The following is a 16,193-nucleotide window of genomic DNA, read 5'->3' on the forward strand; positions in this document are numbered from 1 at the left end:
GGGGAGTATGGCATTGTATCTGTCTGAGGTCCCCCTCTTCCTCCTCCTCCTCAGTTCCCACCCTCAGCAGGCTTCATCCCTAAAATACCCTGGAAGTTTCCAACCTTGAGTTGGCAACCCTATGTCCTTTATCTGCCTGTGTGTCTTAAGTTTTACAACCCCCCCCCACAGCCTCTGCCTAGGGAGCAGCTGACATCATTCTCCTCTCCCAACTGAAAATTCCAACTGCCTTGCGGGGGGGGGGTGTTAGTTTGAGGTATGGAATGGAGTAAGGTCCAATCAGCTTCCATATGCAAATGACCTTGGAAAGCTGGGCGGGACTGCACAAAGCAGCCAGTCAACACAGCCAGTGTATTCTGAGCGGCAGTTTTTCCGGCCTAACACTAAGGAGGTGAAATTTAGAATGTTCATATAGAATGTTCAAACTCAATTATATATAAGGAGAGAAGAGATTGTTATGATTTTATCTAAAATTTGTTTTAGCTATATAATATCCTATTTAAGCCACCCTGAGCCTGCTACAGCGGGAAGGGCGGGGTAGAAATTAATTAATTAAATAAATAAAAAATATATAAATGTAGCGACTTCTAATATGTGGTCTTCTTGCTGATTTTGTACCACATATTCAGGCTCTGTGTTATTGATCGTATTCATTTAATTCTGGGACGTATTTCGGTATTTTTGAATGTATGTCACTTTTACTGTTGGGCAGTAATTTTTCCAACGAGCAAACAAAAAAAAAATTCTATAATAGAGATCATCCTCTATTAAATACATAAACTCACTTTCTCTTTTCCTGAGCATTCCATAGAACCTTCTATTTCTTTCATCTGCTTCTTTGTAGGAAACAGGATGTTCTCTGTAACAGAATCTTCTTTTTCAACCTAAAAGAGAAACTGTCTATCAGAAAAGACAGGTGTAACATAAAAAAGTGAATTCACAGGGCTTTTCTCAAACATGATTGAGAATGGCTTCATCCTGTCTTTGCAATTTTGCTGCATTCAGACACTGAAAAAAACTTCAGACTGTTAATGAGGACAGTGAACCAGAGAATTCTTGGGGTATAAGTCCCCACCCCCCCCCCCCGGTACACAGCTAGAATTGGAACTAACCGCCATTTGTTGTGTAATATAAATCAGGTGAAGTGAATAACTGATGTGTTCTCTTACCTCCAAAACAGAGTCTAAATCACAGTTTAATCCTAGCTAACAATGGTAATTTAAAGGCAAAATAACCCCCCTCCCCCCAAAAGCTGTTGTTTTATCTGACTTGCATGTCATAATAAACTGTGGTTGTTTTTGAATCAGAAAACCTTTAATTTCTGTGCCACACTTTTAGAGAAGAAACAGAGAATGGGCAATTCTTAGGATCTTGTGACTCATTCTCATCCATGTCAGTGATACCTGAATGAAGCCTCTCAGAGAGGGAGAGAGGGAGAGAGAGAGAGAGAGAGAGAGACATATGCACACACACGCACACACACACATATATACAGCTATCAGAAGATACAGACTTGAAGTTGCTAATGCCCCAGTGGCTGCTAAAATTCCCTTATATTCTTGGTAAAACTGACATCAGGACATCTTACAGAAGCAAATAAATAAGAAAGAATCTACTACTAAAATACAAAACAAAATTAACAATAAAACCATTAATAAACAATAAACCATTAAGGTCAGGAATAAAATTAGCACCAAAATTAGCACTATATATGTATGGTATATCTAACGTGTATCCAAATGTATATCCCATGTAATGATAACTAGCACTTTGAATATGTATCTGAATTGTCCGTAGGGTTGCCAGCTCTGGACTGGGAAATTCCTGGAGATTTTGCAGATGGAGCCTGGGAAGGGCAGGGTTTCCAAAGCAGCCATTTTCTCTAGGGAAACTGATCTCTGTCATCAGGAGATCAGTTATAACTCTGGGAAATCTCCAGGCCTCATCTGGAGATTGGCAATGCTAACTGTGTAGTTAAAGTATGTTTGCCATGGTTCCCCTTTTCCATTTTATTCTGCTGCAGACTTAAGCGTGATGATCCTGGTGACTACTTACCAATATTTCCTCCTGATTTCAAACCAGAATTAACCCATAAACTGCTTCTCACTAATTCTTCAGTGGGAAGTTCCAGTGAAGATGTTCATTGACAGAGTGACAAAATAGCAACTTACATAAGGAGCACCACCATTAAGTAGCAAAACTAGGATGACTCATCTGTACTGTTATTGGAGTGTGTGTGCAACACAGGATAAATATTCTTCACAATTCATAGAAATAAAAATGTGTATATTAAAGGTATATTTGTATATTAAAGGTAGGCCTTTAATATACAGGAGGAGGAGAGACACTGAACTAAATTTAGTCTGCACACTAGCTCATTCTGCAAAAATAGCCGAAATGCTTTTATAAAGAAAAGAGGTCACTTGGTTTTATTAGGCTACAATAAGTTAAGGCAAAATGACTATCCTAGTATTGTGTTCTCAACAGCAACTAAAATTACTCATTACCTCATTCTCTGTTTCTGTTTCTTTCTCCACATCAGCTTTTTGAGCTGCACTGGGTACCTCTTCTTCTAGTTCTTTATCAAGTTCTTTGAATTCTTCTCTTGGCTTGAGACAGTCAGGCATCTTATTGGGCTTTGCTTCTGGTGTTCCTCCCTTTACTGGATCTTCACAGTGAGAATGTTTGTGTTCTCTTGATCTTGCTTCTTCCTTTCTTTTAGACTTTGAAGTTGTATCCAGTGTTTGCTTTTGATACTTATCAGATTTTTGCTTACTTGGTTTTCTGTAATAGTTTTCGTCTCTGCTCTTATATCCAGGCAAAGAGTGGGTTCCTTTTGTACTGGGTGACCCCCCTTGTAAGTATTTTTCTCTGTGCCCTCTAGCTGCTTCAGCTTGTTCTTCCAAGTCTAGTTTATCCATATGTCGTAGATAATGTTGTTTTCTCTCATGCACCCACGTGTCAGTTCTATCTCTTTTCTCTTCCCCATTTTCTCTCCAGGGTATTACATCTCTTTCTTCCTCCCTTCTGGAATATGGAGATTGATCCCATGGCTCTCTTCCATTTCCCCAGTCTGTTCGGTTTGAGCTCAGAGGACTATGGGGTGAACTGCAGGAAGTAAAGCTTGGAGTGTGTGATCTTGGAGAAAGAGAACGGCTTATTGGGCTGCGAGATCGAGGCCTTTCAGGACCATATCTACAGCTGGAAGAGAAAGCAGGCTGTGGCTTGCAAGCTCTATAAAGTGTCATAAAAGCATTTTTTTTCTATATCCCTCTATAAGTACCATGTGTCACAAATGTGCAGTCCTTTACAGATTACATAGCATGTAGAGAGAGTGAAAGAGAGTGGGGGAAGTCAGACTGTAGTAGCAAACTCAATCACTACCTATATGCATTTGATAGAAGATCAGAACATATCCTATGTGCATACAACTGCATGTACATAGGCTCTCTTCCAACCACTTATAAGTCATGACCAGAGTCTGCCATGGTGATCCTGTTCTGTCCCATGCGCTTTCATTCTCCCAGCCTTACTGCTGACAAGGGCTTACACCAATATTCTAACAGTATTAAAAATGTTGCTTTAAAACACACATATATTACACATAGCTTTGTACCATGTACACATATTTATGCATTCATAAACACACAACCAAAAAAGGAGGATCTCTTAATCTGTATTAGTATCAGGACAGAAAAAAATCCTCAAATGCATGTTCAAGACCAAGGACAAACCAAGCAGATGAAGTATCATTCCATAATTGTAGCTATTATGGTGATTATAAATAACAGTAAGGCTGATTATCTGTATTTACACAGCCAAACTGTGGTCATGTATACAAGTGAATGGATGTTATTTGTTCAAATTGTCCACTCTTCTGTTCAACCATCAACACACCAATGCCCAAAGAAACACTGCAGCGTATAAAATAAGGTTCAACTGCTGTGGCCTGAAGGCTTCTATTTTCTATTAGTTCCAGAGGGCCTTTGATTTAGATTAAGATTGTTTGTGGATATTAATATTTTATGGTTGACATTGCTGGGAAAGTAGCTTTGCTTTTTTTATTTATGTTATTTCCTTTTTACTGTATACCATAAACCACCTTGGAAATCTGTTTTGGTCAAAAGAAATTTCACCAATTTACTAAATAAATGAAAATAAATAGATGCAAGGAGAGTGGGGCTCTAATCCCCATTCTGCTATGAACCTTACTAGGTGATCTTGGGCCACCCTTTTAGTCTAATTTACCTCACAGACTTGTGAAGATAAATGGGGGAGATGTACACCACTCTGAGCTTCTTGGGAGGCATAAAACTAAATATATAACATACAGGAAAGAATGAAATCATCACTAGTCTATTTACTGTACTGACTGTAGATCATAAAAAGGAGAACAATTTAAAATGAATTAAAGGTCAACAAAAACTGGTTTTGGGGGTGTTCAATTTCACCTTTTTCTTTGAAATATCAGCAGCAATAAAAGTGGATTTCAAACCATGTAAGTGAAAGTAGCAGCTGTTTGTCTTAGAGTCACAGTAGCATATTTTAAGATGGTTCATGAGAATTAATGCAGCTTATTTTTAACTTCAGTCACAAAAACAGGGCAGCTACTGGTAATTGTCCGAGTTACCTGTCTGCCTCCCGGAACATGTCCCGTTCCCTCTGAGAATGGATGTCCTGGATTATTGCTGCTACGTTTTTACCTGGTTTCTAAGCCAAATAAAAATACATATGTTTATAACTAGAAACATACTAAATATTTTGAAGCTATTTAAAGTGAAGAAATGACATGTCATAGAACATTTCAGATTATCTGCACCACTTCTGTAGAACTCTATAATTCTCTGTTCTTAATATAAAAAATCTACTTTGTTAAAAATAATAAATCTAGATTAATAATAATAATAATTATAATAATCTATGTTGGTGCTTAAATTTCTTTAAAATTGTATTAGAGATTACAGCACTCTGAACCTGATTTTTGGAATACATTTTACATTTTGAAAATGTAGTGTGAATAAATATTGTCCCAGCTGCATTGAACATTTGGGTACTCTGCTAAGCAAAGCTAATGAATATTAATTTTCATCAGTAGTTCCTGATAGGGAACTATGGTATTTGATCACAGAAACAGTATTAATCTCTAATGGAAAAAGATATTGCTGTGTATGACCATTGCCTGGTATCTAAGGGAAACTCATAATTTAAAGCCATGCTTGTACTGTCCTTGTACAGTCCTTAACTAAGTATGGCAAACAAAACAATCATAACCAGAGATTAAAATCCTAGAAACGCTATCCTGGAACTAAAACCTGTGGAATAAACTGGAACTTACTTCTGAGCAGACCTTCTTAAGACTTCCCTGAAAATACTCTTAAAATTAAAATAACCCAGCCCATTATCATTGCAACAAATAGTCTTTAAAAAATCTGGAATATTTTAATGCAATTTTATTTTTATCATAATTACACAATTATGAAATTATAATTATTTCCTTCCCCCTCTCACAGAGAAAAGGAACTGATGAAGAATCCATTCAATTATCATGAGTGAACACGAAGTACTTAATTAAGCATGGAGAATCAGAAGATGTTTAAAATAGGATTTTAAGGGATGAAAGTGAAGTCCTTAATGGTTTTATCTTTGGTTGGGAGACTGTTTTAACTTGGCTTGATGTATGAAGCGAGGGAGCCGAAAATTATAGACAAGAAACAACTGTCTAGAATCTGTTGAATTCAAATGCAAAGAAATCAGTACTTTGGAGTTTCTCCTTTCCTACAAATTGAAGTAAAGAGAAAAGGCGTGGCCTATTTCAAAGGAACATTCTCCCATGGTTAGAAGTTACATAAAGGAAATGGAGACCTCTGTGTGATCTTTAAATTTCTGTAAGAGCAGATGAGAGTGGGGAGGGCATATGATCTGGACTAGGATTATAACCCTTCCCTTCTGTCCCTGTTTCCCTAAAGGGAAAAATAGTACTACCAGGGGTGGGAGGAGTGGAAGAAGATTTTGCTGGCACTACAATTCCAGTCCAAATCAATTCCTTGCCCTGGCACAAGCATGCCATTTGGCTATTTCAGGTTGGCCATCTCCTGGCAGTCCAGCCCTTCTACCTGCTCTTGCATCCAAACATGTGGGAGAAATGAGGGGGACGATGTTGCTCAGCACACTGACATTATATCCAGTTGGTTTCCACAGTGTCAGCTGATACACTGACACCACATCTGAGTTTTCACCTGGACGTAACACTCATGCATTGTACAGCATCACTTCTGCCCTTTGTCCTGTCCCCAACTCTCCTGAGGGTCCCAGGCATATCTACCCTGGGAGCTGATATTTACAGAAATTTTAGGAGATCAGATCTCTGTCTCCTCTAGTTAATTTTTCGGTCACTGAAGAAAAGTGCCTTTGAAAGTAACTGGGAACCCTACCCTTTGACACATACTCTTCCCACTTCTAGCTGGGAAAGGAAGAGAAACTCCAAAAGTATCTATTTCACTTTGTAGCCAGCCAAAGTCAATACACATAATTGTTTATGTTATCATTCATGATGTCAATAGTGCAATTATAAAATAATGATAATTAAAAAGAAAACATAAAAAGATGAGGTGGCTTTAGCTAGCTGTATGTAAAAAAACAGTACTTAAATAAACACCACTCGAGTTAATTTACAATTGATTATTGAATGTATGAGAACCATCTGAGTTAAGGAATGAGAAGAAAAGCAATATAACATTTAAAGAGGCATTAGCCATGGGAAACCTGAATAGTGCTTAAAACAGTCATACAGGAAAACTTTGTGCTGAAATTTCATATTAAGTTTTTAAAAATTACTAGTAAGGTCTGAGAAAAAGTGGGAGAACAATGTAGGAGAAAATATTGCAGCGTAACATCTTCTGGACCAGTGAAATCTTCTGGACCTCAACAAACAGGTCTCACTCTTCAAATGAATTATGGAGCCCCACTTGCTGGTTCATTTACTTCAATAGAGCATCCATTTCCCCCCCCCTCTTCTTTCTTTTTTTAAAAAATAATATTTTATTTCATAAAACATGTCCAACACCAACACCACCCGTGTGCGACTTCCAGGCATTAGAGACATAAATAAAATTCCATACAGTATTATATCCTCCCCCTTCTTTTTGAAAATATGTGCTATTACTGCACATGTGCAGACAATGCGGGTGCCATGTCTCCTGCCTCTCTTTGCACACATACTGAGAGGAACAGCAGAACTAGAGGCAGAGATACTCAGTGATGGAGATTTCCTCATAGTTCTCACTTCTCTGTCACTTCACTTGTTGGTACAAGGCTTATATTGTCTTTTCCTAGCTCTCTAGATCTGTCGACCATGGCCCTGGTCTTATCACAGGTGAGGTCATGAATCTACCCCTCTCTTTTTGTCATATGAATGCAACATAACGTCATGAAGCATACTTGCAAGCTCAGTGTGTCCAATGCTGTCAACTTAAGGTTAAAGTTAGGGCCCAAATCTAGAAAGGCTGAAGGCTACTGATCTGTACTATCTATAAAAAAGAGTGAACAACTTATAACGGAGTAGGGTTGGCAGGTCCTAGCTGACTGCTGGCAGGGGGCTCTAGGGTCCGTTCTGGGATCTTATGGCGTGTGCATGAAGTGCGCGCACCACAATAACATCAGCCAGAAGTGATGTCATCACGTTGCTGATGTCAGGGGGTGACACTCTAGTTTTTGGGCAAAACTCTATGGCCCAATTTTACCCCAAAAAGGGGAGCGATGGCACAGTGGGTATATCCCACTGTCTTAACATCCGAACTGTGTCAGTTCGAGCCCCGCGCTGGTGTGAGCAGCCAGCCTGTTGTCCCCAGCTCATCGTCCACCCAGCGATTCGAAAGCCTCGGCAAGTAGATAAAATGGGAACCACTCCTTAGAGAGGGTGGGCACACCAACTCCCCTGTGGGAAGGTGTTAGCTGTCGGTTGGCACGTCCTGCGCCAGGATCGGAAAGGTGGAAGAAACGACTCAGCTACTAAAATCCCTGCAGTGGGATGCTCCGGCCAGGCAGTGGCAGTGTGGCGATACGACATACGGGTCCTGAAGCCCCAACGTCATCAAGCTGGTTGACGCAGCCGTTCGGGACATGACTGATCCAAGCCAGAAGACGTTTCCACCGTGCAGTTACGGCGTGTGCAATTAAAAATAAATTATATGTTGTCTTTCCTATCCCCTATCTAAAAGTGTAACTGTAAATCACTTTGAGCCCACTTGTGGAGAAAGTGATTAATAAAATCGAAAAATCAAAATCAAAATCGAGTGTCACCCCCTGACGTCAGTGACATGATGATATCACTTCTGGGAGACGTCATTATGTTGCATTTGGGGGCATCTGCAGGTGGGGCCCACAAAAGTGGGGAAACTTCCCCCTGGACCAGGACCTGGCAACCTCATAGCAGAAGGAGGGAGAGAGAGGAAGGGCCCCAGCTATTTTGTGGTGAATCTGCCCTTTACCCTTTATTTTCTATTGGATAGCCTAGGTTTCAAACTTTAGAGGCCACTGAAAACGATAGCCTTTTGAAGTTTAAAACAGATTGTCAATGAACAGCTGAGGGGCACTCTAAATAACAGGCAGTAGACCAGGTCTACCACCCATTATTTTCAATCCAAATCTGGAGGTCAGGTCTGCTTCCCATTGAAAACAGTGCCACTTAAAACTATAAAGGGGCATTATCTCCAATGGCTGGCACGGCTCTCCCTCCTCCCTTATCACGCCTGCTGCCTGCATAGGGGAGGGGCAACCCGCAGTACAGCAGGCTGCCACTTTGGCCATTGGAAATAATGCCCCTTTAAGGCCCAAAGGCCAGGTCTACCATCCATTAGAGTTCCCCTCATCTATTTAGCAACACATCTTCCCTTTAAAGGTGAAAATAATGGCCCTTTATAATTTATAGGATTGTTACACTGTGGATCAGGTGACATAACCTTTCATGAGTCTAAGCTCACTTCATCAGTGACATGAAGTATAATTCGTTGTCTGCTTGATGTTTTTATCAACCTGATCATGAAATATTTCCTTCCTGTGAACAATACAATAACATCCATAAATACATGATTACAGGAACAATTAGGTAGAAAACACTGACAAAGTCTTATTTGAAATACAGATGAAGACTATTTAACGGATAGCACTGAGATTCACAGGAAGACAGAACAACCAGTATACTATACCTTCAGCTGAAGTTCTTTGTATCTTTTAGACATCCTAATGAGTAACTTTTCATCATTAATCACTGCAGGTTTCTCTTTGTAGAACTGTACCATGGCCTGAGCTGCTTCCGTGTATGCCATTTCTAGAAAAGCCTTTATAAAATAGAAACAGTTTTCAGATGTCATTGCATTTTAGATCATGTCATAAAGCAGAGTAGTGTATTAAAAGTTATAATTTCAAAGTATTTTAATAAAGTCAGGCTTCTTAGAATAAAACAGGAACAAAATCTTTAGTATACTAGGGTATTTATGCATTAGTCATGAGTTAATAGACACGTATGTCTGCTAATTAAAAGATATGAAATCTGGTATAATTTAAGTGCCGATGAGAACAGAGCTCCAATACCTTTAACTGTTATTTAAAAGAGGGGATTCAATGGGTCAGGCAGGATGAGAGAAGCTACATGTGCTAAAAATCTCCTCCATACACAGCTGTTATATTTATTTTTAAAATAATGTATATCTCATGCTTTCCACATGTTCAGGGCAGTTTATAAAAATCAATTAAAATAGTCATAACAAACACTACAAAATAACAATCATTACACATATCAAGGACAGTCAGAATATACCATATTAAACTGAAGAAACCCTCTGAAAGAAAAGGCATCATCTGAAGAGTCTACATCTAAGAGTAGATGGGAGGTGCTAACCCATACAAGAACATCCACTGAGTGTCCTGACCCGGGTAGCCCAGGCAAGCCCAATCTTGTCAGATCTTGGAAGCTAAGCAGGCTTAACTCTGGCAAGTACTTGGATGGGGGACCTCCTTGGAATGCCAGCGGATGGGAGGTGGAGGCAGGTTTTATTCAGCCACCTCTCTGAAAATCCTCCAGGACCCTAATAGGGGTCAGTCCCCAGAGGTCTCCATGACTTCCAGGTGCGCACATACACATATAATATATTTTTTTAAATCCACTGAGGGATAATATCATCTGCCTGCTAATCTTCTGTGTGGCATTTCAGTTTGCAATCATTGGCCCCTGTCACACGGCAGGGAAAACACTGGCCAAAGTGCAGCTTTTAAAAGCCGCACCAAAAAAGAGACGCCGCGGCGGGATCCCACGATCTCCTGAGCCGCGGCGCCGTTGCTCCCCGGCACGATCGGATGCCGGGGAGAAGGAGACGATTGGGAGGGGGAGGCTGCCAAACTGTGCATGCTCAAGCATGCGCAGTACGGCCGGGGATGCGCCAGTGAAAAGACGTGCCGGCGATCCCACGGCTGGCAGTGATGCGGCCTTTCGGAAAGAACCACCTAGGTAGGTGGTTCTTTTTTGCTGCGGGGTTTGGCCAGGAGGAGCGGATTGGGAACGGGCTGGGAACGAACGCAGCACGATTCCCAGATGTTGCTGTGGGATCGCGCCCGTTTGCTGCGGCCCCGATCCGTCCCTCTCATGTGAACAGGGCCTAAATGTGCAAGATTATGGGCTTTGTTTTTGAAAAATCTTTATCACAAATTCAACAGCAGCATGACCAGAGATCAATAAACATGACTGTACTAAGTAATACTACAAAAGTTGTCTCTTTTTTGTAAAATATGTTGGCGCTTCAGCTACAGTAAACCAAAATGGGCAATTAAGCTAGCAAGTGTTCGATTCATTTTTATTTTTAAAAGAACAGACCATTATTTTGAAAGGACAATCATGAATTCACTATGCACAGTCATTTTGTAATAACTACTACATTTTATGAATACACAGTTCTCAACAATACCTTGTACATATTTATGTTTTTCTTATAATTAAAAGACCAAAAATACCTGATTGGTAGATTTCATCAGGATATAATTAGTGACTTTTCCAAATGGAAGTCCAAGATTGATGACATCATTCTCCGTGCAGCTTCCTTCCGGAAGATTACAGATGTGCACTACTCGACCTGGAGCACATTTCCTTTGTGAGAGCTGAAATGTTTAAAAATCTTCTGATATACATTTATAAACAGCAACTGCTTAGATGCATGCATTTTTTTAAAATCATTTTTGGAATATAAAGATTTTCCCCCTTAGGCCCTATGTATTTATTTCATTTATTTTATTCATAGTGTTCAAAGTACATGATTTAGATCAGATTTAGTAACTATGAACACCTTGTAGGTTAGAATTTAGTATCTTGATACCAAGGCTTGTCTACGTCATATTTTTTACAGCAGATCAGTACTGGTTGAAGCACTTGGCACATGTGACCTACTCTGTCTATAGTTTGCAATATCTATCCTGTGTCTGTCTAGTATGTGTCATACTGACAAGTTACAGGAATTAATGCAGGCATAGTATAACCCAATGTTATGAGTCTGACATAAGAACATAAGAGAAACCAATGTTGGATCAGGCCAATGGCCCATCCAGTCCAACACTCTGTCACACAGTGGCCAAAAACACCAGGTGCCATAAGGAGGTCCAGCAGTGGGGCCAGGACATTAGAAGCCCTCCCACTGTTGCCCTACCCCAGCACCAAGAACTCGGTGCATCACTTGCCTCAGACTGAGAGTTTCTATCTATACCTTGTGGCTAATAGCCACTGATGGACCTCTGCTCCATATGTTTATCTAATTCCCTCTTGGAGCCATCCATGCTTGTAGCTGCCACCACCTCCTGTGGCAGTGAATTCCATGTGTTAATCACTCTTTGGGTGAAGAAGTACTTCCTTTTATCCATTCTAACCCGACTGCTCAGCAATTTCATTGAGTTCTTGTATTGTGGGAAAGGGAGAAAAGTACTTCTTTCTCTACCTGCTCTATCCCATGCATAATCTTATAAACCTCGATCATATCACCCCTCAGCTAAAGAGCCCCAAGCACTTTAACCTTTTTATAGAGAAAGAGTTGCCCTTTTCTGCACTTTTTCCAATGCTATAATATCCTTTTTGAGGAAGCATGTCAGGAAGGCTCCCACACTATTATCATTTTGCAGAATGTGTAAAACAGATTGATCAGGAGGGTACTTCTGTATTGGTATTAGGTTTGCAATAGTTGTGAAATTTTAGGCAGCTAACTGAATTGTTCACTGCATACTCTATACAGTTTGGAGTGTATTATTCTTAATTTTGCAATCTGGTTTTAGTGCAGTGCTCATTTTATGTGCTATATTGTCCTTCTTTACATTATTTTAAATTGTATTATACTGCCATTATAACAGTGCCTTAAACTATGTAATATGCCTTGAATCTCAGCAAGAAAGGCAGGCTACAAATGAACTAAGGAAATAAATAAAAGTAATTTGTTTGCTGAAAAAGTCCCCAAATTATTGGCCAGTGGTGTGAAGGAATGTACAGCCAGTAAGATGGTTTGTAATATGTATCATACTTTTCAGGTTATTAAGATCTTTCCTTTCAACTGCATTGTTTTGTTCCATTCTGTGTTATTTCTCTTGCTTAATACATATGTCTCTTTTATTTACCAGTGCACTCTAAGGATGAGATACCTTCTATTTCAGTAACCACCCTCAAAGATTATACCTATTTTCTTTCCATGTCTTGGTTGAGAAAATGTCTGACTACCATTAATGGGGGAATTACACACTCTTTTCAGAAGCCCTCAACAGCACTTTTCAGGCTTTTTATTCACAGTCACATAAAATGAATAAACATGGGGGGAAATGGACTTCAGTGGAAAGTTCTGCTACAAGGGTTGGCAAACTCCAGGTGGGACCTGGAGTTCTCCCATAATTAGAACTGATTTCTGGTCTACAGAACTCAGTTACCCTGGAGACAATGGTAGTTTCAGAGAGTGGGCTCTATGGTATATCACAGAGTCTAGGAGAAACTGAAGTCCTTTCCAGCCATCGCCCCCAAATTTCCATGAATTCCCCAGTTTTAGCATTGATCAAACTGAGTTTATGAAGAGCAGAAAAACTTGTTTGGAACAGCAAGCGATTAGTGAGTATGATGCATAAAATTAAAGGGCAAAATACATCTATTGTCTACTATTTTGTAGATGTGGAAAAAGCTTTTAATAAAGTCAGTCAATAATTTCTGTGGGCTGTGATGAAAAAATTTGGAGTAGATCCAAATTTTCTCATATGGCTATCGTCCTTTCATCTGTTTCCTAAAGCTTGTGTACTTGTAAATAGTTCTGTGTCTGAGATGATAAAAATAAAATGGGGAGTCAGACAAAGGATGTTCCTCCCCCCTTTTGTATAACATATATATTGAATGCCTAGCTCAAAAAATTAGGCAGGATTCAAATATCAAAGGTATCAGGGTCAGAAGAATCAAACAAAAACTCTTCTTTATGCAGATCACTGAAAAGTCTAGCTGAAAATTCAGAAGCATTTGGTCTTGTATCTGGGTACAGAATAAACAGAACTAAATTGGTTATAAAATAGATGAACAGTCTAAATTAGAAATAGCTCTGTAAGATATTAGATATTTGGGTCTAAATATCTCTCCCTTATAATAATTGAATAGTGGGGACCAACGTTCTAAAATGCCCGCCTTTAGTGTTAGGCCAGAAGAACTGCCACTCAGAAGACACTGGCTGGGTTGACTGGCTGCTTTGTGCAGTCCCACCCAGCGTTCCAAGGTCATTTGCATATGGAAGCAGATTGGACTTCACTCCATTCCACACCTCAAACTCCCCCCCCGCAAGGCAGTTGGAATTTTCAGTTGCATAACATACCTCATAGGGGAGAGGAGAATGATGCCCTTTCCCTAGGCAGAGGCTGTGGGGGGGGGGGGTTGTAAAACTTAAGACAGACAGGCAGATAAAGGTTGGCTGATGGTTGCCAGGAAAGGACATAGGGTTGCCAACTCCAGGTTGGAAACTTCCAGGATATTTTAGGGATGAAGCCTGCTGAGGGTGGGGTCTGAGGAGGAAGAGGGGGACCTCAGACAGATACAATGCCATACTGCCCACACTCCAGACAAGCTGTTGCCACTCTCCAGGTGACAGCTGGAGAGCTCTTAAAGCTTTGGTGCTAATTCAAACTGTTGCAATTTATCGACAGAGTAGTGTTTCGGAAAATCTTTAGGAATTGTTTGGTGCATTTACGATGGGGCTCCTGGGGAACTATTGTTGCCAATCTTGGCCCAACAGCCATCAAACCATTCTCTTCAACCCCCTGCTGTGCAGCTGACTTTCCCCTAGGGTTGCCAATCTCCAGGTGGGACCTGGAGATCTCCCACTGCTACAATTGATCTCCAGATGACAGAGATCAGTTCCCCTGGAGAAAATGGATGCTTTGGAGGGTAGACCCTATGACATTATACCTGCTGAGTCCTTCCGCCCCCCCCCGCCCAATGCTGCCCTCTACAGAATCCACCCCCCAAACCTCCAGGTATTTCCCTCCTTAGAGCTGGCAACCCTACATTCCCCTCAGTGCCTGTTGGTAGGCAACTAAGCTTGGTCCTGTCACCTACTTTGGCCTTTGGGAGAAAACACATTGGGGCCAGTCCTGATAGGGTTGCCAACTCCAGATGGGAAATTCCTGGAGATTTGAGGGATGGAGCCTGAAGAGGGTGAGGTTTGAGGAGGGGTGGGACCTCAGACAGGTACACTCCCATAGACTCCACCCTCCAAACCAGTCAGTCCCACATAGGGAACCATTGTTGCCAATCTCCAGGTGAGGGCTGGAGAGCACTCAGAATTACAACTGCTCTGCAGAAGGGAGGGCAGAAGTCAGCTGAAGGCAAAGGGGCAGATAATGGTAGGTTGATGGTTAGCTGGGAAGGAGATGGGGTTGCCAACTACATGCTGACAAATTCCTGGGGATTTGAGGGGTGGAGCCTGGAAAGGGTGGGGTTTGCAGAGGGGTGGGACCTCAGACAGGTAGAATGCCATAGACTACACCCTCCAAACCAGCCACTTTGTCCTGGGTAACAATTGCTGCCAATCTCCAGGTGAGGGCTACAGATCACTCACAATTACAACTGCTCTTCAGGTAGCAGAGATCAGTTCCTCTGGAGAAAACAGTGGACTCTGTCATTATACCCTGCTGAGGTCACCACAGCAAATTGACACTGTTTGCCCAAAGCCAGAGCACTCCCCCAGAGCCTCTTTCTAGATCTCGTTGTATTGCTTTCACAACGGGCTTTACTGCTAGTTGTTCATAATGTTGAAGAACTTCTAAAATACAATCCAAATCAGCTGCAACTGAAAACAGAGGAAGAACTGAAATGGTGGTCTAAGTTTGCTGTTTCATAGTTAGGCAGAATTGCAGTTCCTAAAATGAAAATTCTTCCAAGATTCTTGCTTCTATTCTGTGCTCACTCAAATACAACCTCTCAACAAAGAATAGTTATCACACAGAGAATGTTTAATAAATGTAGTTAGGTCCAATATTAAGAAGTAACAGTCTATATATGTCACAGTAGAACGATGAATTGTCACCCCCAACATACTGAATTATTATTATTATTATGCCTCTTTATTGAAGGTTATTTTAGAGTGATTTGGAGTAGATGATACTTTGAAAGTGTGGGATATTGCAGCTTCTACAATAGGTATTCCACAGCATTTCTGGTTATGGTTAAGTAGACAACAAGGAAAAAAGTGGTGATATAATTATTGATACAAATATGTACCAATTATTGGTACCAATATTAAGACATATGTATTAATTACTTATTGGTAAAATAAGAGAATTGGTAGATTCTCAGTATTAAGTTTGATTCTAGATTCAGCAAACATCCCAGGTGAATTTTCTGAATGGTTCAGAGCTAGCTTTGTAAGATCCACAGATTTTTGTGATAAGGGTAAAATAAGCCCTTAGGAATACTTTAGTACTAGGATAGGAACCCCTGCACTTAACAAGATTACAATACTTGAAAAATATTTGTTAACAAAACTGCCAAAATCCAAATTTAAGAAGGCCATTCACGGTAATAGAGAAATAGTTACTCAGGGTTCCAAAATTTATAACTTACTGCAGGAGAAAGAAATTGGGAAAAACATGTTCCAAAAAAGTTGGGAAAAAGAACTGCAACTGGAGCTCTTGGGTGAGGTATGGCTAGC

General features: G+C 40.5%; 1 protein-coding gene across 1 annotated transcript in view; it reads right to left on the reverse strand.

The window, feature by feature from the left end:
* Positions 1-16,193, reverse strand: part of RBM20 (RNA binding motif protein 20) — a 195,993-nt gene that overhangs the window by 18,338 nt on the left and 161,462 nt on the right. Inside the window, exons 6-10 of the mRNA XM_015424828.1 lie at positions 11,002-11,145; positions 9,204-9,335; positions 4,631-4,710; positions 2,508-3,201; positions 786-884 (exon numbers count right to left, since the gene is read on the reverse strand). Coding sequence (XP_015280314.1) covers positions 786-884; positions 2,508-3,201; positions 4,631-4,710; positions 9,204-9,335; positions 11,002-11,145 — 1,149 coding nt within the window. The remainder of the gene's footprint in view (positions 1-785; positions 885-2,507; positions 3,202-4,630; positions 4,711-9,203; positions 9,336-11,001; positions 11,146-16,193) is intronic.

Source organism: Gekko japonicus, unplaced genomic scaffold (assembly GCF_001447785.1).
Source record: "Gekko japonicus isolate JY-2015 unplaced genomic scaffold, Gekko_japonicus_V1.1 scaffold974, whole genome shotgun sequence".
In the NCBI taxonomy this organism is placed as follows: Eukaryota; Metazoa; Chordata; class Lepidosauria; order Squamata; family Gekkonidae; genus Gekko; species Gekko japonicus.